General features: G+C 41.5%; 1 protein-coding gene across 1 annotated transcript; it reads right to left on the bottom strand.

The window, feature by feature from the left end:
* Positions 1–345: 345 nt before the first annotated feature.
* Positions 346–27,122, bottom strand: ahnak (AHNAK nucleoprotein). The gene is given in 12 exon segments (XM_044040887.1): positions 346–3,346; positions 3,349–3,565; positions 3,568–3,661; positions 3,663–6,404; positions 6,406–6,530; positions 6,562–10,637; positions 11,403–16,201; positions 16,305–16,531; positions 16,647–16,800; positions 16,912–16,967; positions 20,011–20,073; positions 26,887–27,122. Coding segments are annotated over 9 exon segments (15,435 nt in total). The 5' UTR covers positions 16,912–16,967; positions 20,011–20,073; positions 26,887–27,122.

The following is a 27,122-nucleotide window of genomic DNA, read 5'->3' as shown; positions in this document are numbered from 1 at the left end:
TATTTTTTCCACTAATCAAGGGCTCGTTTGGTCCATAAAATGTTGTGTTTCTCAAACCTGGAAATATTCAATATTCTCAAATGTGTTGTTTTGTCCGCAAACCAAAATTTTTATGATGTTATAGGAAATATAAGAAGGAAATATTCTGTTTGGATGGGAAGAGGGGGTCAGAGGTTAGATAGGTGTCACGCGTGAGCTTCTTGCTTGAGATTATTGGTCATTCATGACATAGGCTGTTTTTATCCCGTGATGTTTTGCACTTATAATACCGCATCTCTTTGTCTTGGTGAGTACACTTTTTCTTATTCAAGAGATGATTTCTTTTATTTATTTCAAAGGTAAACTCTATTCAGACGTGTGGTTCCAGGTGTTGTAAAGACGTATGACAAACAGCCCACCCTGACGAATCCCCTCGCTTTTCATTTCAACTCTTGGGAACCTAACAGCACCTCTTGAACCACTGTCACTGCTGGATGATGAAGACAATCTTGACTTCTTAGAGGGTAGTGAGAGACTTGCACTTCCCTCTGCTCCTGCTTCACTGTCCTCACCAAGTGCCACTTCATATGAGCCCTTTGACTTTGAACCAAAACCTCCAAACGTGCCAAACTTCAACTTGCTTTTCTTTCCTTTGACCTTGCTTCCTCCAAGGTCTAATGAAATGTCACCACCCTCTGCCAAGTGAACTGAAGGAGAACTGACTGCAAGACCCTCTTCGTCACTCAGAGAAGACCGATGTCTGGATTTCTTGAACAGATCGAGTGAAGCTGACTTTCCTTTAGTTGATACATCAAATCTCGGATCACCTTCTACTTCCAATTTTCCAACCATCACCTCGCCAGTGAATACATTTACGTCCTTGGAGACATTTTTGCCTTTTCCACTATTACTGAATTCTACCTCTGGCCCACGGATGTCACTTGCACTACTACCCTTTGCTTTTGATTTGCCAAAAAAATTTGGCATCTTTACCTTTACTTTGCTTTCACCATGCTTAAGTTCTGAACTGGGATCCTCAATATGCTGTGAACTGGCTTGGCAACTGACAGATGGAGACTGTAGGTTCATGCCTCCACTGGCTAAGAGTTCTGTTTCAACATTTCCTCCACACTCTTGGCCTTCTAATTGAGGGAAAACAAAACCAAACTTGGGTACTTTGATTTTGGGAAATGTTACCGTACCCTCTGGGTACTGAAGTCTACCAATTCCGCTGCTACCTGAGACACTTGCATCAATACCTGCACCACCTTTCACATTTGGCATTGACCCTCCAAAACTAACATTTGGACTACCCACGCCTGAACCCGCAAATGATGTATTGAGGCTACCAGATGGCAAATCAATGTCATGTTCACCTTTCAATTTTGGTGATTTAATATCTAATTCAACATCAGGAAAATGAAGCTTACCAAAAAGAGGCTTCTTTACCTTTGTTCCTTTGACATGAATACTGGGTGTGTCTACGTCCAAGTTGACTGCTGGCATTTCTATGTCAAGATCGGATTTCTTTGTCTTTGTTTTTACTTTAGGAAGTTTGAATTTCCCCTTTTTGCCCTTTACACTGATGTCAATATCAGGAGCATCCAGGCTTGCTTCAGCAACTGGGAGTGTTCTGGTACCTTTTGCTCCTACACTGAATTTGGGTGACTTAACCATGGAATCAGGACCCTCTATTTCTGGTGATTTGACTCCGAACTTAGGACCCTTGAATTTTGGAAATGTAATGCCTGTCTTCCCACCTTCCACAGTGATGGATGGCACTGAAGCATCAATCTCACCTTTTATCTTAGGGTCTTTGAGATTTACATTAAGATCAGGTGCTTTGAAATCCTTTTTTGATTTGATGTCAATACCAGGTGTTTTTACACCAATGTCAGCTTTGGGAAGGTTCACATGAACATCTGAGCCCTCCATTTTGGGACCTTTAAGGTTTGACACTTTGACTTTAGGCATTTCAAATCCAGCCTTTGTCCCTTCAATACCAATCCCTGGACCTTTGATATCAATGTCAGGTTCCCCTATGTCTCCTTTAATCTTTGGAACCGATAGATCCACACCGCCTTTCAGGTTTGGACCTTTCACTTTGAAATCCACATCAGGCATAGAGATATGAGGTCCTGTGATGGTTGGTATTTGGAATTTTGGTCCCTTGATCTTACCACTGGGACCTTCCAGGTCAACCTCTGGTCCTTTGATATCAATATCTGGAGCTCTGATATCAATATCAGCCTCTGGGAGACTAACATCAATTTCTGGCCCTTCAACATGTGAGCCTTTAAATCCAAAGGATGGTATTTTGAATTTAGGCATTTTAAATCCTCCTGTTTTACCATCAATGTCAACATCTGGTCCTTCACTATCAATGTTGGGTCCCTTTATATCACACTCAATCTTTGGAATTGAGACATCTCCCTTCACTGTGGGCCCTTTAAAACTAGTATCCCAGTCTGAAAGCTTGGGTCCTGAAATTGATGGAAATTTGATCCTTGGTCCTTGTAGGTTTGCATCAGGGCCTTCAATATCAATCGCTGGAGCTTTGATGTCAACACTTGGTACGTTCACATCAATGTCAGCTCTGGGGAGGTTCACATCAATATCTGGGCCCTCCATTTTGGAACCTTTGAAAGTTGGCATTTTGATTTTAGGCATGTCAAATCCAGCCTTTGGTCCTTCAATATCAAACCCTGGACCTTTGAAATCAATGTCAGGTTTTCCTATGTCTCCTTTAATCTTTGGAACTGAAACATCCACACCGCCTTTCAGGTTTGGACCTTTCAAATTGAAATCCACATCAGGCATAGAGATATTAGGTCCTGTGATGGTTGGAATTTTGAATTTTGGTCCCTTGATCTTACCACTGGGACTTTCCAGGTCAACCTCTGGTCCTTTGATATCAATATCTGGAGCTCTGATATCAATATCAGCCTCCGGGAGACTAACATCAACCTCTGGCCCTTCACCATGTGAGCCTTTAAATCCAAAGGATGGCATTTTGAATTTAGGCATTTTAAATCCTCCTGTTTTACCATCAAGGTCAACATCTGGTCCTTCAATATCAAGTTTGGGTCCTTTTATATCACCCTCAATCTTTGGAACTGAGACATCAACATCTCCCTTTACTTTGGGTCCTTTCAGTTTAAGATCCCACTCTGGGAGCTTGGGTCCTGAAATTGATGGTAATTTGATATTTGGTCCATGGAGTTTTGCATCAGGAGCTTGGATGTCAATCTCTGGAGCTTTGACGTCAACACTTGGTAAGTTCACATCAATGTCAGCTTTAGGGAGGTTCACATCAATATCTGGGCCCTCCATTTTAGAACCTTTGAAAGTTGGCATTTTGATTTTAGGCATGTCAAATCCAGCTTTGGTCCTTCAATATCAATCCCTGGACCTTTGAAATCAATGTCAGGTTTTCCTATGTCTCCTTTAAACTTTGGACCTGAAACATCCACACCGCCTTTCCAGTTTGGACCTTTCAAATTGAAATCCACATCAGGCATAGAGATATGAGGTCCTGTGATGGTTGGAATTTTGAATTTTGGTCCCTTGATCTTTCCACTGGGACTTCCAGGTCAACCTCTGGTCCTTTGATATCAATATCTGGAGCTCTGATATCAATATCAGCCTCCGGGAGACTAACATCAACCTCTGGCCCTTCACATGTTTGGCATTTTGATTTTAGGCATTTCAAATCCAGCCTTTGGTCCTTCAATATCAATCCCTGGACCTTTGAAATCAATGTCAGGTTTTCCTATGTCTCCTTTAATCTTTGGACCTGAAACATCCACACCGCCTTTCCAGTTTGGACCTTTCAAATTAAAATCCACATCAGGCATAGAGATTTGAGGTCCTTTGATGTTTGGAATTTTGAATTTTGATCCCTTGATCTTTCCACTGGGACTTTCCAGGTCAACCTCTGGTCCTTTGATATCAATATCTGGAGCTCTGATATCAATATCAGCCTCCGGGAGACTAACATCAACCTCTGGCCCTTCACCATGTGAGCCTTTAAATCCAAAGGATGGCATTTTGAATTTAGGCATTTTAAATCCTCCTGTTTTACCATCAAGGTCAACATCTGGTCCTTCAATATCAAGTTTGGGTCCTTTTATATCACCCTCAATCTTTGGAACTGAGACATCAACATCTCCCTTTACTTTGGGCCCTTTCAGTTTAAGATCCCAGTCTGGGAGCTTGGGCGCTGAAATTGATGGTAATTTGATATTTGGTCCATGGAGTTTTACATCAGGAGCTTCGATGTCAATCTCTGGAGCTTTGACGTCAACACTCGGTAAGTTCGCATCAAAGTCAGCCTTAGGGAGGTTCACATCAATATCTGGGCCCTCCATTTTAGCACCTTTGAAAGTTGGCATTTTGATTTTAGGCATTTCAAATCCAGCCTTTGGTCCTTCAATATCAATCCCTGGACCTTTGAAATCAATGTCAGGTTTTCCTATGTCTCCTTTAATCTTTGGACCTGAAACATCCACACCGCCTTTCCAGTTTGGACCTTTCAAATTAAAATCCACATCAGGCATAGAGATTTGAGGTCCTTTGATGGTTGGCATTTTGAATTTTGATCCCTTGATCTTTCCACTGGGACTTTCCAGGTCAACCTCTGGTCCTTTGATATCAATATCTGGAGCTCTGATATCAATATCAGCCTCCGGGAGACTAACATCAACCTCTGGCCCTTCACCATGTGAGCCTTTAAATCCAAAGGATGGCATTTTGAATTTAGGCATTTTAAATCCTCCTGTTTTACCATCAAGGTCAACATCTGGTCCTTCAATATCAAGTTTGGGTCCTTTTATATCACCCTCAATCTTTGGAACTGAGACATCAACATCTCCCTTTACTTTGGGTCCTTTCAGTTTAAGATCCCACTCTGGGAGCTTGGGTCCTGAAATTGATGGTAATTTGATATTTGGTCCATGGAGTTTTGCATCAGGAGCTTCGATGTCTATCTCTGGAGCTTTGACGTCAGCACTTGGTAAGTTCACATCAATGTCAGCTTTAGGGAGGTTCACATCAAAATCTGGGCCCTCCATTTTAGAACCTTTGAAAGTTGGCATTTTGATTTTAGGCATGTCAAATCCAGCATTTGGTCCTTCAATATCAATCCCTGGACCTTTGAAATCAATGTCAGGTTTTCCTATGTCTCCTTTAATCTTTGGACCTGAAACATCCACACCGCCTTTCCAGTTTGGACCTTTCAAATTAAAATCCACATCAGGCATAGAGATTTGAGGTCCTTTGATGTTTGGAATTTTGAATTTTGATCCCTTGATCTTTCCACTGGGACTTTCCAGGTCAACCTCTGGTCCTTTGATATCAATATCTGGAGCTCTGATATCAATATCAGCCTCCGGGAGACTAACATCAACCTCTGGCCCTTCACCATGTGAGCCTTTAAATCCAAAGGATGGCATTTTGAATTTAGGCATTTTAAATCCTCCTGTTTTACCATCAAGGTCAACATCTGGTCCTTCAATATCAAGTTTGGGTCCTTTTATATCACCCTCAATCTTTGGAACTGAGACATCAACATCTCCCTTTACTTTGGGCCCTTTCAGTTTAAGATCCCACTCTGGGAGCTTGGGTCCTGAAATTGATGGTAAATTGATATTTGGTCCATGGAGTTTTGCATCAGGAGCTTTGATGTCAATTACTGGAGCTTTGATGTCAACACTTGGTACGTTCACATCAAAGTCAGCTTTGGGGAGGTTCACATCAATATCTGGGCCCTCCATTTTAGCACCTTTGAAAGTTGGCATTTTGATTTTAGGCATTTCAAATCCAGCCTTTGGTCCTTCAATATCAATCCCTGGACCTTTGAAATCAATGTCAGGTTTTCCTATGTCTCCTTTAATCTTTGGACCTGAAACATCCACACCGCCTTTCCAGTTTGGACCTTTCAAATTAAAATCCACATCAGGCATAGAGATTTGAGGTCCTTTGATGTTTGGCATTTTGAATTTTGATCCCTTGATCTTTCCACTGGGACTTTCCAGGTCAACCTCTGGTCCTTTGATATCAATATCTGGAGCTCTGATATCAATATCAGCCTCCGGGAGACTAACATCAACCTCTGGCCCTTCACCATGTGAGCCTTTAAATCCAAAGGATGGCATTTTGAATTTAGGCATTTTAAATCCTCCTGTTTTACCATCAAGGTCAACATCTGGTCCTTCAATATCAAGTTTGGGTCCTTTTATATCACCCTCAATCTTTGGAACTGAGACATCAACATCTCCCTTTACTTTGGGCCCTTTCAGTTTAAGATCCCAGTCTGGGAGCTTGGGCGCTGAAATTGATGGTAATTTGATATTTGGTCCATGGAGTTTTGCATCAGGAGCTTTGATGTCAATCTCTGGAGCTTTGACGTCAACACTCGGTAAGGTCAAAGTCAGCCTTAGGGAGGTTCACATCAATATCTGGGCCCTCCATTTTAGCACCTTTGAAAGTTGGCATTTTGATTTTAGGCATTTCAAATCCAGCCTTTGGTCCTTCAATATCAATCCCTGGACCTTTGAAATCAATCAATGTCTCCTTTATCTGGGCCCTCCATTTTAGGAACTTTGAAAGTTGGCATTTTGATTTTTGGCATGTCAAATCCAGCCTTTGGTCCTTCAATATCAAACCCTGGACCTTTGAAATCAATGTCAGTTTTTCCTATGTCTCCTTTAATCTTTGGACCTGATACATCCACACCGCCTTTCAGGTTTGGACCTTTCATATTGAAATCCACATCAGGCATAGAGATATTAGGTCCTGTAATTGTTGGCATTTTGAATTTTGGTCCCTTGATCTTACCACTGGGACTTTCCAGGTCAACTTCTGGTCCTTTGATATCAATATCAGCCTCTGGGAGACTAACATCAACGTCTGGCCCTTCACCATGTGGGCCTTTAAATCCAAAGGATGGCATTTTGAATTTAGGCATTTTAAATCCTCCTGCTTTACCATCAAGGTCAACATCTGGTCCTTCAATATCAATTTTGGGTCCTTTTATATCACCCTCAATCTTTGGAACTGAGACATCAACATCTCCCTTTACTTTGGGTCCCTTCAGTTTAAGATCCCAGTCTGGGACTCTGGGTCCTGAAATTGATGGTAATTTGATATTTGGTCCATGGAGTTTTGCATCAGGACCTTCGATGTCAATCTCTGGAGCTTTAATGTCAACACTAGGTACATTCACATCAATGTCAGCTTTGGGGAGGTTTACATCAATATCCGGACCCTCCATTTTAGGACCTTTACGGTTAAAAGTTGGCATTTTGATTTTAGGCATGTCAAATCCAGTCTTTTGTCCTTCAATATCAATCCGTGGACCTTTGATATCAATGTCAGGTTTTCCTATGTCTCCTTTAATCTTTGGAACAGATACATCCACATTGCCTTTCAGCTTTGGACCTTTCAACTTGAAATCCACATCAGGCATTGAGATATGAGGTCCTGTGATGGTTGACATTTTGAATTTTGGTCCCTTGATCTTACCACTGGGACTTTCCAGGTCAACCTCTGGTTTTTTGATATCAATATCTGGAGCTCTGATATCAATTTCAGCCTCTGGAAGACTAACATCAACCTCTGGCACTTCAACATGAGGGCCTTTGAATCCAAAGGTTGGCATTTTAAATTTAGGCATTTTAAATCCTCCTTTTTTAACATCAAGGTCAACATCTGGTCCTTTAACATCCATTTTAGGTGCTTTTATATCACCCTTAATCTTTGGAACTGAGACATCAACATCACCCTTTACTTTGGGTCCTTTCAGTTTAAGATCCCAGTCTGGGACTCTGGGTCCTGAAATTGATGGTAATTTGATATTTGGTCCATGGAGTTTTGCATCAGAGCCTTTGATGTCAATCTCTGGAGCTTTGACGTCCACACTCGGTAAGTTCACATCAAAGTCAGCCTTAGGGAGGTTCACATCAATATCTGGGCCCTCCATTTTAGCACCTTTGAAAGTTGGCATTTTGATTTTAGGCATTTCAAAGCCAGCCTTTGGTCCTTCAATATCAATCCCTGGACCTTTGAAATCAATGTCAGGTTTTCCTATGTCTCCTTTAATCTTTGGACCTGATACATCCATACCGCCTTTCCAGTTTGGACCTTTCAAATTAAAATCCACATCAGGCATGGAGATTTGAGGTCCTTTGATGTTTGGAATTTTGAATTTTGATCCCTTGATCTTTCCACTGGGACTTTCCAGGTTAACCTCTGGTCCTTTGATATCAATATCTGGAGCTCTGATATCAATATCAGCCTCCGGGAGACTAACATCAACCTCTGGCCCTTCACCATGTGAGCCTTTAAATCCAAAGGATGGCATTTTGAATTTAGGCATTTTAAATCCTCCTGTTTTACCATCAAGGTCAACATCTGGTCCTTCAATATCAAGTTTGGGTCCTTTTATATCACCCTCAATCTTTGGAACTGAGACATCAACATCTCCCTTTACTTTGGGCCCTTTCAGTTTAAGATCCCAGTCTGGGAGCTTGGGCGCTGAAATTGATGGTAATTTGATATTTGGTCCATGGAGTTTTACATCAGGAGCTTCGATGTCAATCTCTGGAGCTTTGACGTCAACACTCGGTAAGTTCACATCAAAGTCAGCCTTAGGGAGGTTCACATCAATATCTGGGCCCTCCATTTTAGCACCTTTGAAAGTTGGCATTTTGATTTTAGGCATTTCAAATCCAGCCTTTGGTCCTTCAATATCAATCCCTGGACCTTTGAAATCAATGTCAGGTTTTCCTATGTCTCCTTTAATCTTTGGACCTGAAACATCCACACCGCCTTTCCAGTTTGGACCTTTCAAATTAAAATCCACATCAGGCATAGAGATTTGAGGTCCTTTGATGTTTGGCATTTTGAATTTTGATCCCTTGATCTTTCCACTGGGACTTTCCAGGTCAACCTCTGGTCCTTTGATATCAATATCTGGAGCTCTGATATCAATATCAGCCTCCGGGAGACTAACATCAACCTCTGGCCCTTCACCATGTGAGCCTTTAAATCCAAAGGATGGCATTTTGAATTTAGGCATTTTAAATCCTCCTGTTTTACCATCAAGGTCAACATCTGGTCCTTCAATATCAAGTTTGGGTCCTTTTATATCACCCTCAATCTTTGGAACTGAGACATCAACATCTCCCTTTACTTTGGGCCCTTTCAGTTTAAGATCCCAGTCTGGGAGCTTGGGCGCTGAAATTGATGGTAATTTGATATTTGGTCCATGGAGTTTTACATCAGGAGCTTCGATGTCAATCTCTGGAGCTTTGACGTCAACACTCGGTAAGTTCGCATCAAAGTCAGCCTTAGGGAGGTTCACATCAATATCTGGGCCCTCCATTTTAGCACCTTTGAAAGTTGGCATTTTGATTTTAGGCATTTCAAATCCAGCCTTTGGTCCTTCAATATCAATCCCTGGACCTTTGAAATCAATGTCAGGTTTTCCTATGTCTCCTTTAATCTTTGGACCTGAAACATCCACACCGCCTTTCCAGTTTGGACCTTTCAAATTAAAATCCACATCAGGCATAGAGATTTGAGGTCCTTTGATGTTTGGCATTTTGAATTTTGATCCCTTGATCTTTCCACTGGGACTTTCCAGGTCAACCTCTGGTCCTTTGATATCAATATCTGGAGCTCTGATATCAATATCAGCCTCCGGGAGACTAACATCAACCTCTGGCCCTTCACCATGTGAGCCTTTAAATCCAAAGGATGGCATTTTGAATTTAGGCATTTTAAATCCTCCTGTTTTACCATCAAGGTCAACATCTGGTCCTTCAATATCAAGTTTGGGTCCTTTTATATCACCCTCAATCTTTGGAACTGAGACATCAACATCTCCCTTTACTTTGGGCCCTTTCAGTTTAAGATCCCACTCTGGGAGCTTGGGTCCTGAAATTGATGGTAAATTGATATTTGGTCCATGGAGTTTTACATCAGGAGCTTCGATGTCAATCTCTGGAGCTTTGACGTCAACACTCGGTAAGTTCACATCAAAGTCAGCCTTAGGGAGGTTCACATCAATATCTGGGCCCTCCAGTTTAGCACCTTTGAAAGTTGGCATTTTGATTTTTGGCATTTCAAATCCAGCCTTTGGTCCTTCAATATCAATCCCTGGACCTTTGAAATCAATGTCAGGTTTTCCTATGTCTCCTTTCATCTTTGGACCTGAAACATCCACACCGCCTTTCCAGTTTGGACCTTTCAAATTAAAATCCACATCAGGCATAGAGATTTGAGGTCCTTTGATGGTTGGAATTTTGAATTTTGATCCCTTGATCTTTCCACTGGGACTTTCCAGGTCAACCTCTGGTCCTTTGATATCAATATCTGGAGCTCTGATATCAATATCAGCCTCCGGGAGACTAACATCAACCTCTGGCCCTTCACCATGTGAGCCTTTAAATCCAAAGGATGGCATTTTGAATTTAGGCATTTTAAATCCTCCTGTTTTACCATCAAGGTCAACATCTGGTCCTTCAATATCAAGTTTGGGTCCTTTTATATCACCCTCAATCTTTGGAACTGAGACATCAACATCTCCCTTTACTTTGGGCCCTTTCAGTTTAAGATCCCACTCTGGGAGCTTGGGTCTTGAAATAGATGGTAATTTGATATGAGACATCCATGGAGTTTTGGGCATCAGGAGCTTGGGTCCTGAAATTGATGGTAAATTGATATTTGGTCCATGGAGTTTTGCATCAGGAGCTTTGATGTCAATCTCTGGAGCTTTGACGTCAACACTCGGTAAGTTCACATCAAAGTCAGCCTTAGGGAGGTTCACGTCAATATCTGGGCCCTCCATTTTAGCACCTTTGAAAGTTGGCATTTTGATTTTAGGCATGTCAAATCCAGCATTTGGTCCCTCAATATCAATCCCTGGACCTTTGAAATCAATGTCAGGTTTTCCTATGTCTCCTTTAATCTTTGGACCTGATACATCCACACTGCTTTTCCAGTTTGGACCTTTCAAATTAACATCCACATCAGGCATAGAGATTTGTGGTCCTTTGATGTTTGGAATTTTGAATTTTGATCCCTTGATCTTTCCACTGGGACTTTCCATGTCAACCTCTGGTCCTTTGATATCAATATCTGGAGCTCTGATATCAATATCAGCCTCCGGGAGACTAACATCAACCTCTGGCCCTTCACCATGTGAGCCTTTAAATCCAAAGGATGGCATTTTGAATTTAGGCATTTTGAATCCTTCTGTTTTACCATCAAGGTCAACATCTGGTCCTTCAATATCAATTTTGGGTCCTTTTATATCACCCTCAATCTTTGGAACTGAGACATCAACATCTCCCTTTACTTTGGGCCCTTTCAGTTTAAGATCCCACTCTGGGAGCTTGGGTCTTGAAATAGATGGTAATTTGATATTTGGTCCATGGAGTTTTGCATCAGGAGCTTCGATGTCAATCTCTGAAGCTTTGACGTCAACACTCGGTAAGTTCACATCAAAGTCAGCTTTAGGGAGGTTCACGTCAATATCTGGGCCCTCCATTTTAGCACCTTTGAAAGTTGGCATTTTGATTTTAGGCATGTCAAATCCAGCATTTGGTCCCTCAATATCAATCCCTGGACCTTTGAAATCAATGTCAGGTTTTCCTATGTCTCCTTTAATCTTTGGACCTGATACATCCACACTGCTTTTCCAGTTTGGACCTTTCAAATTAACATCCACATCAGGCATAGAGATTTGTGGTCCTTTGATGTTTGGAATTTTGAATTTTGATCCCTTGATCTTTCCACTGGGACCTTCCAGGTCAACCTCTGGTCCTTTGATGTCAACATCTGGAGCTCTGATATCAATATCAGCCTCTGGGAGACTAACATCAACGCCTGGCCCTTCAACGTGTGTGCCTTTAAATCCAAAGGATGGAATTTTAAATTTAGGCATTTTAAATCCTCCTGTTTTAGCATCAAGGTCAACATCTGGTCCTTCAATGTCAACTTTGGGTCCTTTTATATCACCCTCAATCTTTGGAACTGATACATCCACACCACCTTTCAGGTTTGGACCTTTCATATTGAGATCCACATCAGGCATAGAGATATTAGGTGCTTTGATGGTTGGTATTTTGAATTGTGCTCCCTTGATCTTACCACTGGGACCTTCCAGGTCAACCTCTGGTCCTTTAATGTCAACATCTGGAGCTCCGATATCAATATCAGCCTCTGGGAGACTAACATCAACTTCTGGCCCTCCAACACGTGTGCCTTTAAATCCAAAGGATGGCATTTTGATTTTAGGCATTTTAAATCCTCCTGTTTCGGCATCAAGGTCCAAATCTTGTCCTTCAATGTCAATTGCAGGAGCTTTTACGTTACCCTCAGTCTTTGGAACTGGGACATCAACATCACCCTTACCTTTTGGCCCTTTCAGTTTAAGTTTCCAGTCTGGGAGCTTGGGTCCTGAACTTGATGGAAATGTGTTCTTTGGTCCTTGGAGGTTTGCATCAGGGCCTTTAATGTCAATCTCTGGAGCTTTGATGTCAATGTCAGGTACTTTCACATCAATTTCACCCTTGGGGAGTCTCAAATTGATATCTGGCCCCTCCATTCTTGGACCTTTCACATTGAAATCCACATCAGGCATAGAGATATGAGGTCCTTTGATGGTTGGCATTTTGAATGTTGGTCCCTTGATCTTACCACTGGGACATTCCAGGTCAACCTCTGGTCCTTTGATATCAAAATCTGGAGCTCTAATATCAACATCAGCCTCTGGCAGACTAACATCAACTGCTGGTGCTTCAACATCCAGCCCTTTGATTCCAAAAGAGGGAGTTTTGAGATTAGGCATTTTGAATTCTGCTTTTTTACCATCAAGGTCCAAATCTGTTCCTTCAATGTCAATTTTGGAAGCTTTTATATTACCCTCAATCTTTGGAACTGAGACATTTCCCTCTACTTTGGGCCCTTTCAGGCTAATATCCCAGTCTGGAATGTTGGGTCCTGAAAGTGATGGAAGTTTCATATCTGGTCCTTGGAGGTTTGCATCAGGGCCTTCAATGTCAACATTAAGATCAACTTCTGGCATTTCAGTCTTTTGGCCTTTGGATCCAAATTTAGGCATCTTGAATTTTGAACCTTTGATTTTTGGATCATTTAATCCCAGGTCAACATCATCGCCTTCAGAGCTTCCAATTTCCCCTTTGAGGCTTACATCAGTCTGTGGGCCCTTTACCTTTGGACCCTTAATTCCAAACTTTGGCATTTTAAATTTGGTTTTCTTTGTGCTTATTTCAGGAATGTCAACTGTGATATCTGGTTTAACTTCAACATCCCCTTTTAAATCGCCTTTCAGACCTGACCCCTTCATGGATATGTCAACATTTGTTGAAGACATTTTTGGACCGGATATCGTTGACAGTTTAAATTTTGGAGCAGTTTTTTCAAGATTAGGACCTTTGATATCAATTTCAGGTGTTTTTATTTCTCCCTCTATCTTTGGAGCTGATATGTCAACATTACCTTTCAATTTGGGACTTTTCAGCTGGGTATCTATATCTGGCATTGACAATTCAGGTCCTGAAATTTTTGGCATGGTGAATTTGGGCCCTTCAATTTTTGCATCAGGGCCTCCAATATCAATAGCTAGAGCCTTAATGTCAATGCCAGGTGCTTTCACATCAATGTTGGCTGTGGGAAGATTAACATCAACATCTGGGCTTTCTATGTTTTGAGCCTCGATGCCAAATGTTGGGACTTTTAATTTAGGCAATTTAAATCCTCCTTTGCTGCCCTCAATATCAACATCAGGTCCTGCAATGTCCACATCAGGAGCTTGTATATTTCCTTTCATCTTTGGGAGTGAGACATCCACATTTCCTCCCACTTTAGGACCTTTTAGTTTGATGTCTAAATCTGGCATTGTTACTCCTTTTGTGGTTGGCATCTTCAATTTGGCCCCTCTGATATTTGCATCAGGGCCTTCAATGTCAATTTCTGGAGCTTTAATATCAACATCACTTCCTTTCACATCAACGTTTGCCTTGGGGATGTTCACATCAATATCTGGACACTCAATTTTTGCACCCTTGAGATTAAAAGTCGGCATTCTGGTTTTAGGCATGTCAAATCCAGCCTTTGGTCCTTCAATATCAACCTTAGGACCTTTGATGTCAACTTCAGGTGTTCGTTTTTCTCGCTCTATCTCTGACATGTCAACTTGACCTTTCAGTTTTTTACTTTTTAGATGGACATCTACATCTGGAATTGACACCTTGGGTCCTGAAATTGTTGACATTGTGAATTTGGGCCCTTTCAATTTACCATCTGGTCCTTCAGTGTCGAATTCTGGAGATTTGATGTCAACTTCATGACCTTTCACATCAACTTTGACTTTGGGAAGATTAACATCAACATCTGGGCTTTCTACTTTTGTACCTTTATTGGAAAATGAAGGAATTTTAAACGTAGGTATTTTAAATCCTCCTTTGCTGCCCTCAATGTCGACATCTGGGCCTGCAATGTCCACCCCAGGAGCTTGTATATCTCCTTCAGTCTTTCGAAGAGAGACAGCCACATCTCCCTCCACTTTAGGACCTTTTAGTTTGGGCCCTCTGATATTTGTATCGGGGCCTTCAATGTCAATTTCACTTCCTTCCACATCAATGTTTGCCTTTGGAAGGTTCACATCAACATCCAGGCCCTCCATTGTAGGACCTTTAATGTTAATGGAAGGCATGTTTAATTTTGGTATTTCAAATACACCCTTTGGCCTTTCAATATCAACCTTCGGACCTGTGATGTCAACTTCAGATGTTTTTATCACTCCCTCTATTTTTGGAACTGACATGTCAACTTCACCTTTCAGTTTCGAACCTTTTAGATGGACATCTACATCTGAGGTTGACACCTTGGGTCCTGAAATTGTTGGTATGTTGATTTTGAGCCCTTTCAGTTTTGCATCTGGTCCTTCAGTGTCAAACTCTGGATATTTGATGTCAACTTCAGGTGCTTTCACATCAATGTTGGCTTTGGGAAGATTAACATCAACATCTGGACTGACCATGTTTGGATCCTGGATGCCAAATGACATCATTTTAAATGTAGGCATTTTAATTCCTCCTTTACTGGCCCCAATGTCAACATCTGGTCCTTCGATATCCACCTCAGGAGCTTGTATATCTCCTTCAATCTCTGATGCCACTTTAGAACCTTTTAATTTGATATCTGGCATCTTTGGTCCTTTTATGGTTGACACCTTAAAAGTGGGTCCTTTGATTTTTCCATCATAGCCTCCACTGCCAATCTCTGGAGCCTTGATGGCAATGTTAGTTGCTTTCACATCAATGTTGGCTTTAGAAAGGGAAACATCTGGGCTTTCTATGTTTGAACCTGTGATGCCAAACGATGCACCTTTGAATTTAGGCATTTTAAATTCTACTTTGCTGCCCTCAGTGTCAACATCTGGTCCTTCAAGGTCCACCTCAGGAGCTTGTATATCTCCTTTAATGTTTGGGAGTGAGACATCCACATCTCCCTCCACTTTAGAACCTCTTAGTTTGATGTCTAAACCTGGCATCTTCGGCCCTTTTATATTCACATCAGTGTTAGCTTTGGGAAGGTCAACATCAACATCTGCACCTGCCACGCTGCCTATTGTTACTTTAGTAGTCCCACTGTTTATTATTGCCATGTTTGTTTCTGACACCTGATTTCTTCCATCTCCTTTTTCTCCACTCGCTCTTGAAATGTCAAAATCTGCCTGGTCACCTTTTTTTCCAGTGCTTGGCCCTTTATATCTAAGACCTGTACTTCTGTCTTTTTCTGTCTCTCTTGAGGTTATTGTTGTCTTAACAACCCCACTGCCCCAGCGTGTCTCTTTGGAGACATTGCCTGACTCAAAAACTCCCTCCTCTGCTCCCTCTTTAACTGAAGTACTGCCATGTGTGATTCTGAATCCAGGAGAGCCATCTCCAGATTCAAGCTTTAGCCCCTTAAACTCTGGGCTTGAAAGTTCAAGTTGCTCACTTATGTCACTTGGCATATCTACTGTGTAGGTAGTGATGCGCCGGGTGATTGTAGTAATAGTGTTGCCATCACTGCTTGTGCTGCTGTGGCGCTCTGTACGAACATCTACTCCCTCTGCAAGATCTTCAGACTTCAGCCTTGGTTTGATCTTTTTTGTGTATATTCTCTTATAGTCCTCCTCATCACCACCCTGTGGACAAAAGAACAGGATTTCTTTCAGGATTGTGTTTCAGAGATTCACTACAAACAAGTCAGATACTATATACAGTAACTACAATAATTTAAAAACTAACAAGGATGATGTCTGGACTGGATCCTCCAAATCGCGTCTTCCCTTCCCATGTCAGTGTACCCATTGGTGAGCGACATGGTGTGCCCAAAGGCGAGCAGAGGGGGGATTTGTCTCCTTTGTTTTGCAGTTTCAGTCCAACCTTATGGCGGTTCAGTGTCTTCAGTAGCTCTGCTGTTTCTTCTGAGCTCATGTTGTCAAAGTAAATTGTGGCACCAACAATTTGATCACCTGTGAATTAAGTGGTGACGAGAACAAAAAGGTCTGTTAACAAACATTTTACACATCGATTCATTTAAAATAATTGATAATTGTTCAAAGACATTGACAAGGCAAAATGTATTACCTTCATATACTTTTCCAGACCGAGCCGCAGGTGACTCTCCTTTGACCTCCTTAACAAAGATCTCTCCTCCTGTCTGTTCAATTGTCAAGCCAGTTTGGTCGGGACCCTCCCAGTCTGGGAAAAGAACTTCCCTGGTTTCTTCCTCTTCAGCCATCTATAACAGAGAAATAATTGGTTCAAAAGAAAGAATAATGTCTTTTTTGAAGAACTTGTGCTTGTGCTGTATATGTGAAATACAAGGGTCTTAAAAATAAAAATAAAATACCTTTTTTGCTCTTCTCTATTTGGCCTCAGTTGTGATGGAAAAAATCTTGGTTTTTCCTACATAAATAAAACAGAGATTAGACAGAATCCTAACACACAGGATTATACAATTGTATATTCACAAAATACTAAGATAAAGAAAAATATAGGATATATAATATATAAATGTGTGTGTGTGTGTGTGTGTGTGTATGTGTGTGTGTGAGCTAAAATAGGTCTAGGTTGTAAGACCCATTTGTGAACATCAGGTGGCGATACAACCCTGTGAGACAACACATCCTCTATTTTTCGAAACCAAACCATTATTCTCCCTTCCCTCTCAGAGCTCTATGCTTTTGAAATTTTGTTGAGCTCAGACCACACCCTTAGAAAAGCTGCCTGACCCTGTGCCTCCAGTATCACACCCCAGCTCCAGTATCAATACAGAGAACAATCATTATAGCTGCCATGTGTAGGAAAACATAGTGTTCAGACACACATATTAAGACATAGTGTACAGCAATACATGCTGCATGTTCTCTCACTTTGGTGACAGAAAATGTATGCGCACTTTAGTAAAAATATTTGTAACCATTGCAAGGATATTTCACCTTAGACATGCTGATTAGCTGTTATTCTCATATTCAGAATTGACAATCCATTGTTTCAATACTCCTAGCGCTCCATAACCTGTACAATGTATAGGCCACATGTCTCTACCTAAACAACAATGATTTACATATTCACATTCAGTGTCTTTGAGTGTCCAGAAAAGCACTATATAAATATGATGTATTATTATTATTATTGTTGTTATTATTATTATCATTATTGCATTCGTTTGGCATTTGCCTATTTTTCCAAATTCATTAATTTTCTACCACTTTATCCTTCACATGAGGGTCACAGGGAACTGGAGCTGACAGGGCGAACGGCGGGGAACACCCTAGAAAGATCGTCACTTCATCACAGGGTCAACATACAGAGACAAACAGCCATTCACACTCACACCTACGGTCAATTTAGAGTGTCCAATTAACCTTTGCATGTTTTTGGACTGTGGGAGGAAACTGGAGAACCCAAAGAAAACCCATGTGCATGCAGGTAAAACATGCAAACTTCACACAGAAAGGCCCTTGGTTGAACTGGGGAAAAAACCTGGACCTTCTTGCTAGCAACAGTGCTAGCTGCCCCGTGACCCATTTTCTCAAATCATATTATAAAAAAATCTGGACTAATTAAAGGTTTAGCTTCTTTCGCAAAGACAGTTTGCAGATCCACAACGGCAAAAGGAATCAAACCAAAATGGTTTGGAGCAATGAATACTAATCTGGCTTGCATTTCCACAAGGGGTGTGTAAGCCGGACAACAATACATTGCCCGCCAATACATTTAATTAAGTAAACACTGCTACATCTAGCTCCACCATTTAGGTCCCACAACTATGCTAGGTACCCCAACAGAGGAGTGCCAAAAAGTGAGATGATACAGAACATTTGTTGACTGAAATCATCATCCGTACATTCAAGCTGGCTTACAAGTGGGGACAAATTAGGCAGTTTACAGAGAAAAAGATCCAGCATATCACAATTCTTATTGATCAAATTCCACACAAGCTGACATTTAACAAGTCCCCTCTGATCCGACCCTGAGAGTATTTAGACTGAACCAAAAGCATATGATTTCTTCATGGGTTAAAAAGCAGCAGTTTGACACACCCACCTCCTCTTATCACCCAGTTAATGAGAAAAGAAAAACATTGCTTATGCCAAGTGATGTAAGTGAGCAGAAACCTCCCTGCCAATCAATTTGTGAATTTTAATGATCACCTTTTTATTTCAAAAGGTGACTGTGTGCCTTCTCTTCCCACACATCGCCATGATACAGCAATCTATTTAGGCCATCCCTGTTCTCACAACTTTGGCATATTTCTGGCAGCAAGCTGCAGGGAGGAGCCACAGCATGTAGCAATATGAAAGGGAAGGAAAGCAGTTTGTGAGAAGGAGAAGACAGAGAGAGTGAGCAAGACAGAAAGCGAGAAAATGGGAATAATGGTTGTAGAATGCTTTTGTGGAATATTGGCCTGCAAGTTTCTGTATAAGAGGTCAGTGGCCAAGTAAAACATTTGGGGCCATCACTATAAAGTTGTCAACACTGACATTGCGTTTGGCATTGTATTTACATGATACCATCCCTTTCCTTTATTAAACTTGGTTTAAACAAGTTTAGAATATGCAATGACATTGCATCAACTATTATGAATCCAGATATAATCCACCAAGATCCCATAATCAGACATGGCTTGTGTTGTAAAAGAAGCAAGCCTCTGTTCTTGGGATCATAAGACAGGCAGACAGTCTTACAGTAAAAGCTATCAAGCAACAACACAATTTACCAGTTGTCCTTATTTCCCTTTTCATTTCTGTTTCTTTTGTATGTGAGTGACGACCCTGACGTCACTTGTCTTTAAATGTGATATATTGCCATACTTGAAGGACAAAGTGACCATGAGGGCAGGAAGAATATCAGGGTGACAGGAGATAGAAGAACTTGCTGACTATCATTTATTGTGCTCTAGTATGAGTGTTGAGCTATGGGACATGTGGGGAAAGACAGAAAAAAGAGTTATAGACCAGATTGCAACCAAAGAGGAATTTCCTTAGGCAGTGTGTACTTTGGGACAGGCATTGCCCTTCCAATGTAAAGTAATAAACCCTCCATATATTTGATGACAAAGAGTTACCACTGTGAGCTTGACAGGCTTTTGGCAATGTTGTTTTATACGACGCAGAGACGGATTCATGCAGAACAGGTGGTCACAAGAGAATGAAAGAGGGATGCAAGAAGCAGCATGCATGGGGGCAGAAGAAGCAAAGTGTCAGGTTTCCACAAGGCATGCCTTTCCCAGCTGAATGACACTGGCATGACCTGCCAGGTTCAAAGTGGGCTTTGCAACAAACATTCCAACAGATGATCGGCAGCTGGCCGTATAGTAGCAGGCTGTTCAAAGGTGAGAGTAACTACATAGCCTTGGAGTGGAGTGATGTGCAGTGACAAAAAAAAAAAGACTTCTCAGAAACACTGATATGGTGTGTAGATGTTTTGTTTTACAGAAACTTACCTTGGATTGCTCAAGCAATGCCAAGGGCTTCAGTCTGATGATGTGGTTTGTCTCTCTTGACTTCTGCTGACAAATACAAGAAGAAAAAATGGGTTAACTTAATTCAGTTTTTTTTTTAAATGTATAATAAATGAACCACAGGCAATACAAACAACAATAATACATCATTTAGCATAATATCTTCATGTTGAAGGTGAATGTTTGACAGATGTGTGCCATCACATGTATGCGTGTGCATATTTGCAATCAAGATATAATAATTTTAGATTAAATGTTTAATGGACATTCCACAGTCAATCAAATCCTTCAGAAGCTTTAATAACTAACCATCAAGAGGCAGTAGTATTTACCCTACTACGTAATATGTATATCATTCCCGTTAGGTAAATAAAGTCACATGCTTCTTTGGTGTAGCTGCAGATAGAGGAGGTAGACATACAGAGTAGCACACTGTTTATCCAAGATGCCTGGATAATATGGTTGCTAATACCTTTCTTCTACTTCTTGTTGGTCAGTCTCAGTCTCAACATATTGCGAAGCAAAGCCTTCGTCATTGCACCAACAACACGACCACACTTGATGTGTACATACAGGTGTCTACCAGTGGGAACACGTCCCTTCTCAGACAGGCTCTCCCACCCCATTATTATCCTCCCCCCTCTCAAGCCCCCTATGTTCAATAAAAGAAAGTGCTCATTACTGTGGTAAAATGTATGCCAAATAACTGTGTTGTGAGGCACTGACACATTTCTAAACAGCCAGGCCTTAAATATCTGTAACAGACACAGTAGAGAGAAAGTGAGCAAACACAACCTTTTCAAAACAGCACCATTGCTGTCAAGCCTGTAAAATGCTTTTGAGTTTACGCGGTGACTGTCTTTCTGTGCTGAAACGGACGGGACATCGCTGTGATAAATGCCAGCCAGTATGTAGGTGTCATTATGTTTGTGTTATCCCTTAGCAGCTGTGTACACTCTCGAGCACATACTCTGGTTACAGAGACTCATTCATCAGTCAGCCATGTTGGTCAACATGTCATTTGGTTAAGACATGAGTAAGAAGTGACCTATAGCAGCAATGCACAAGGTAAAAAACTAAACATGGAGGATGTGAAGTGAAAACTAATGTCATGGAAGTTGAATACTTTTTACAATACTTGAGAATACTTTTTTCAAGATGAGGAATAGGTCGCCACACTGTACTCAATGTACCTTGGTGAGATTACATACATAAACACACATAAGTACGCAACATTACAGTGAACTATGGTCACCACCAGTGAGGAAGGGAAATAAAAACACATGCTATCATGAAGAGTGAGAATACCATGCCACAGTCCACAAGGCAAATGAAATCTCTTTGCTTCTGTGCTGTTCTTACAGGGAAGCTCAGTGCACAGCCCCACCCAGGCCTCCAGTCACATACATTCCTTGATAGAGCCGTCAGGCCAGCTGGAAGAGAGCCCAGCCTCTCCCCACAGTGACTAACTCCAAAGAAATGTCCTCTTTCTCTCTGACTCTGACACTAGCTTTATTCTATGCCTCCCACTCTGCACCCTGCGTGAGTGCCCACCTCCCACTTCCAGGTTCTGCTCAAATAAACAACACCACATTCACTCGAGATAGATAATCATACATAATGGTACCGTGAAAAGCTCAAATGACTGCTGAGATTGAACACACCAGACTGGGTTTTCATCCATATCACCTTTGTTACCATACCTTATTTCAGCGGGCTCCGCCTAGGTATTTGATTCATGCGACAAACAATGCTCTTCACCTGTCAACAGATGGGTTGCGGGAGGTTTGTTTGTGCCTTTCACTCACAATTTGTGTGTGTATGTTTCAATAACATGCATGAATTGGTGTTGGGATTCACTTATTAGTGTCTTGGAAATGGGCTAGGGATACCATTCAAAATTGTCCTGAACGTTGTAGTTTGCACAACTTTGTTCTTGTCACAATTTATGTTGTGAATGGAGTGGGTTTGTCATCTTTAAAGAGTGGGTCCCCAAATAAAAAGTTTGGGAAACACCGCGCCTCACCTCACTATCCATTTCCAACCCTGGACTCCACCCCCAGGCATTAACTCCTCTTTGCACATAAAGCACAAAAGTGTTTGTTTGACTGTCTTATTTTTAAGTAGGTCACGGCACACTGGAAACAGATCAAATTGGTTGTAGTCCATCTTGTTGATTGCCAAATCCGATTAGTTTGGTGAACATAGAGCAGGAGCTGTGTGACAATAATTAAAGCTAAATCATAAGTAAATTAGCCACAGGGGTGCTGGTGAGTGAAAAGATTTGATTACGAATAAATGAAAAGGCATCAATGCACAGAGGGGAAAGAGAGAAAGGAGTAGTGGCCAAATTAGTCTTGCTGTCAAAACAAAATAGACTGTCCATTCCACTCTTAATATTGTAGTTTGACGCAGCAAGTACAACGGATAAAAGAAAAGCAGCAGGCCCCACTGCTGGGCCACACTTTCCTCAAAAAGGCAGATAGGTTATGCATGTGTGACGCATATAAAAAGGAATGCACGTCAAAATAAATTGTTCTTTTCTGCTCTCCGTAGTCCACATAGCCCTAAACCAAACCACAATTCCTGCAGAAGACCAAAGCCTGCCCACTGACGCCGAGTTGGCCTGGTGCTGATTAAACCATTGTGACTTTGGCAGGAGTCGAGCGCCAACTGGAAAAAACGAACGAAAACCCTGAAAACACTCTCCTCACAAATAAAACCAGGGATTGTGTTACATCGCAAGTACAACTCAACTCTATCTTGATTTTTCGAGTGAACTGTATTTTAATTATCACGCTCACAAATGGACAGCAGACTAAAGGCTACAAGCTGCACAAGGTGGTAAGAGCCAGACAGCCATTACTCACATAATGACTCGTTGTTCTTTAATTTTATCTCCGGGCATCCAGTCAGGAAGGATCTCAATTTGAATACAATTTATTTTTTCCATATGCATATATGTGAGTTTTTAACTAAGTCCTTTTACAAACTCAAGTTGCATCGTAACCTTTGCAAACATTTTTGCAAAACATTCAGCAAATCACTTTGATCAAAGCTGAAGGTCTGACGTAAGACTGGTCTGGTTCCAATGGGCAGTTTACAGTCAGAAATATTAAGCAACCAACAAAGTGATAAAAAAAAAAAAAATGAAGAAAAAGCATTGCCTGGACATATATGGCATGAGTTACACAACAGAGAGACAGAGAGAGAGAGAGACAGAGAGAGAGCAACTGGCACATAATCCACATTATCATTTGAGGTCTGCAGTCATTCATAGAAAACCTTATATAGTCCAGAGTCAAACTTCATTTCAGTTTATATGAACAGTTAACATCACTGCCACAGAACTAGAACTCCAAGTCAATTAATGGTGCAGGAATGTGAATGCTACATGGAAACCATAGCAACACATATAAGTATAGATGGACAATAGTCTACCTCACAGTTACAAAACTATAGAGCTGTTTAGACCACAAAAGCGTTGGAATGTCTGTGCCAACCTTGAACGTCTTGTGCAAGATAAAGGAAGCCCATAACAAAGCTGTATCTCTAAATGTACATTCCATGACCTGCTGCCTTGACATTTTTGGTGCCTTATTCCAAAGTGAGATTTTGTAACAGATGCCGCATGTCACTCCTCGTGCAAGATCTTTGGGGGTTGGGCCGGGTCAGACAGTGAGCTGATGCTAGGGTTTGCAGTACAGCAACAGTTACACAAGACTTTTTTGGATAATTTCGTCGAATAGAGATTTGGCTGAGCATTGATGAAAGTTATTGGCTTATCAGAAAAATGATTTACAACCTTTTTTTCTTCTTTTTTTTTAAAATTCCATGCTCGCAAATGTCCCACCCGTGCATGGGTGTGACTGGCAGGGGTATTATGTGAGACTTGTGATGACTGTGTCATCATACCTCTCAAATCACAATTTCTCAACAACAAGGCAGTCAATGCTCATGATAGGCACTCCACGCAGCATAGGGAAGACATGCTGAGACATTCCAAAGCAGCACTGGATGGATGAGAAGGGAGTGGCTGCTGGGAGGACTGCCTAGAAAGACTCTAAATCGCACACTGCAGTTAAATGTTTATTTGCAGCTGGAGGAAAATTAAACGCCTGGAACGGTTTCATATCAACAAATTCACAATTGGACAAATCTCAAGGGTGTCCAATAGTCTAGCTATGTCTCTAAATCCCTTTTTTGAACCTATAGCGTCATCGCAATCACTTTCTTCCGGTTTATTGACAACGCCCACCTCTTTGTACCTCTCCAAACTGTCCCTCCTTGCGACCACTCGCTCTAAAAAACCCATACGGAAATGAGGAGAGGAAGTGTGTGAGAGAGCAGTTTCTTTCCGTTTCACACTGGCATGGGTGAGCAACGCTGCCTCTCCTCTCGTCTGTGCTGTCACTCATCAAATGAGTGACTCGGGTGGAGAGCTGCGCTAAATATTGTGACACGCTCGAACTGAGGCCGCCACACAGTCAGACAAGCGGTTTGTTACGTGGGTGGCAAATAAAATCACTAGGCACTCGCAGCGGGATCCCGGCCGCAATAATTAAGCAAAACTTTATCAACAGAGCTTCACTGTGGTGACAGCTTGTAGTAATGTCGCCACTATGCTGCTGAAAAAAGACACACAGTGTATGTAAATAAACCATACTGGTCTCAGGCCAAGATGAGGCCCTGTTAAAAGATACGCACAGTAAAGAACTCATTTTTCAACACTTAAAAGTTAGTCACATATTTGTTCTTTTAAAGGTCCACTCCCTTTCTTAATAAAACTTGTTTTTTTTTATTAGACTACACATTATTAGAACTTAAACGACAACCAGACACTCAAGGATTTTTCTCGCCATGTGTCGCCATTTGCCTTTCCCAACACCTTGTGTCACAATCACCTTGAGGAGGGCAATTTGAGGAATGCCTGACATCCACAGCTGCGAGGCCCTAAAACATTAGTGGAGTGTGTGTGTGCTGTAGCAAACCTGTTGTGGAGCGCGGCAACAAACAGGTAACACACCCGACTGAAAATGACTGTTGGGTGTGGCTGGATGGAGCTTTGGGCGGAGAGGCAACTGCGTATGGTGCAATTTGACTTTTAAGTGAGATTCAACAAAGGGCTTTGTGTGGATCGACTTATGTCTGAACTTGAACAAATATATCACGTCAAACTCAAACCAGACTGCGATGATTTGATAACCGGGGAGATGTCGCGTATGCTATATATATATATGTATATATATAAATATATGCATGTGGCTACTTTCTAGAATTTATAAAAATGTATCTCTTTCTTTCTACAAATGTGTGAAATCTTCAGGCCCCCTCTACGCCTCAAGCCTGGTTTCAATTAGGTCGTCTTTCCAAACCACTACATTCCATTACTCCCCCCCTTGCCCCCGTCCTCCCTTCCCCCCATACTAGCTCACTGCCTGGCTCCTTTTCCTGATCTTCCTCCGTCCTTCTCCTCCTCTCCCCACTAGACTCCCATGCACACTCCACCCGAGAGGTTGGGGAAAAAAAAGAGAGAAATCTGTCGGTGCGTCATTTTTTTTTTTTAAATAGAAATCTTAAACAATAGGGCACGTATCAGAACAAAGCAGCAGTCGCTTGTACAACATTAGGTGGAGAGAAAGAGTGCAGATTGTTGTCAGAGAAGTTCACCACATTCCACCAGAGAATGCACAGAAACGTCCATGTATGCGATTTTCATAATTCAAAATTCAGTGACATTGACTGATGACTATCCAGCACAACCGAACAGACAAAAGTTAAGATTAAAACTTTTCATTTTGCTGGAACACCTTGGTAAGTGCTTGGAGGCATGCGCTGTATAACCGTGTAAGGGCTTCTTTTCTTTCTTTTTTTTTTGCGTTTGCTCTGAAGGGTGTGCCTCTCTGTGGAGACAGCAGAGCAAGAAGGGAGAGAGAAAAAAAAGGAGGGGGTGGAGTGAGGTGAAGGAGAGGAATCCACACCCAAGCTCGTAGCTGCAAGGTCCCATAGGGAAGTGCCTTTACATTTTCAAGCTCCAACACCCAAAAAAAAGTGTTAGATAAGAGAAACATCTGCTCAACAGTGTCAATGCTCACAACTTCGCAACTCTTATGTCACTTCTTCTTTTATTCAAGTGTGATCTAGTGTGTGGAGTATTCTAATGTTGTTGCTTTTTAAAAAAAAGATTTTGTAATCCCCAAAAACTGGAATCATCTTGCACAATTACATCACAAATAAAGGGTAAATAAAAGTGAGCTTTTGTAATTGTAATATTTTTGCAAGGCACTAAAATCTCACAGGGGTTCTTTAAATTTGCTCGAAAACAGTGACCTCACACCTTGATTAACAGCCTTTGTGTGCAGTTAAAGGAAAAGTGAAGTGCGCAACTCCAGTCAAGTCTACAATCATGCTGTGGCTGAGGGTACACACCCACTGCTTGTGTGCTACACTACTTTAAACCCGCTTTTAAACAATATGATGTCACCCACACAACTTTATGGCTACAAGCGAAAACCAATCCAAAGTAATATGACACTATTTTCGATTCCTACAGTTGAACTGCCCAGCAAAACGTATCCATAGGAAAATACCACAGGAGATAAACCAGTCGTAAAATAGGACAAAGTCACTGTAATCTTGCCACTCATTCACAGTGTTCCCACATGTGCCCACTGGAATAACTCAGACAACTTTTGCAACTTAGTTTAAAACTTGGTTTAAACTTGGTCAGCTTCTTGTGAGTGAATTTCAACAATAATACATTCAAAGCACAGTGGGGGAAAAGCCCAACAGCACAGTTTTAAAAACAAATTTCACTTCAATTTGAGAGAAGATATATAAAAAAAAGTGCATGTTTACCTGTGCGCAGTCCCTGCGCCCAAGAAGCCTCACACTTCCCTGAGCATCCTGGAAAACGTGTTCTCTCCCGTTCTACCCAGCCCAAGAAGAGCACCTCTTCCACCCACAGCTTTGCAGTCTGTTAGGATTCTGTCACTTCTTTCTCGATCAACCAACTTTCCAGGGCGTTTTCACCCCGCTCTCTCCCTCCCTTCCTCCTCTGATGTGAGTAGATTTTAACTTGTTTTTTTTTCTGT

Source organism: Solea senegalensis, linkage group LG12, assembly GCF_019176455.1.
Source record: "Solea senegalensis isolate Sse05_10M linkage group LG12, IFAPA_SoseM_1, whole genome shotgun sequence".
Lineage (NCBI taxonomy): Eukaryota > Metazoa > Chordata > Actinopteri > Pleuronectiformes > Soleidae > Solea > Solea senegalensis.
The sequence above is the reverse complement of the archived record's forward strand: the minus strand, read 5'-3'. Positions and strand labels throughout refer to the sequence as shown.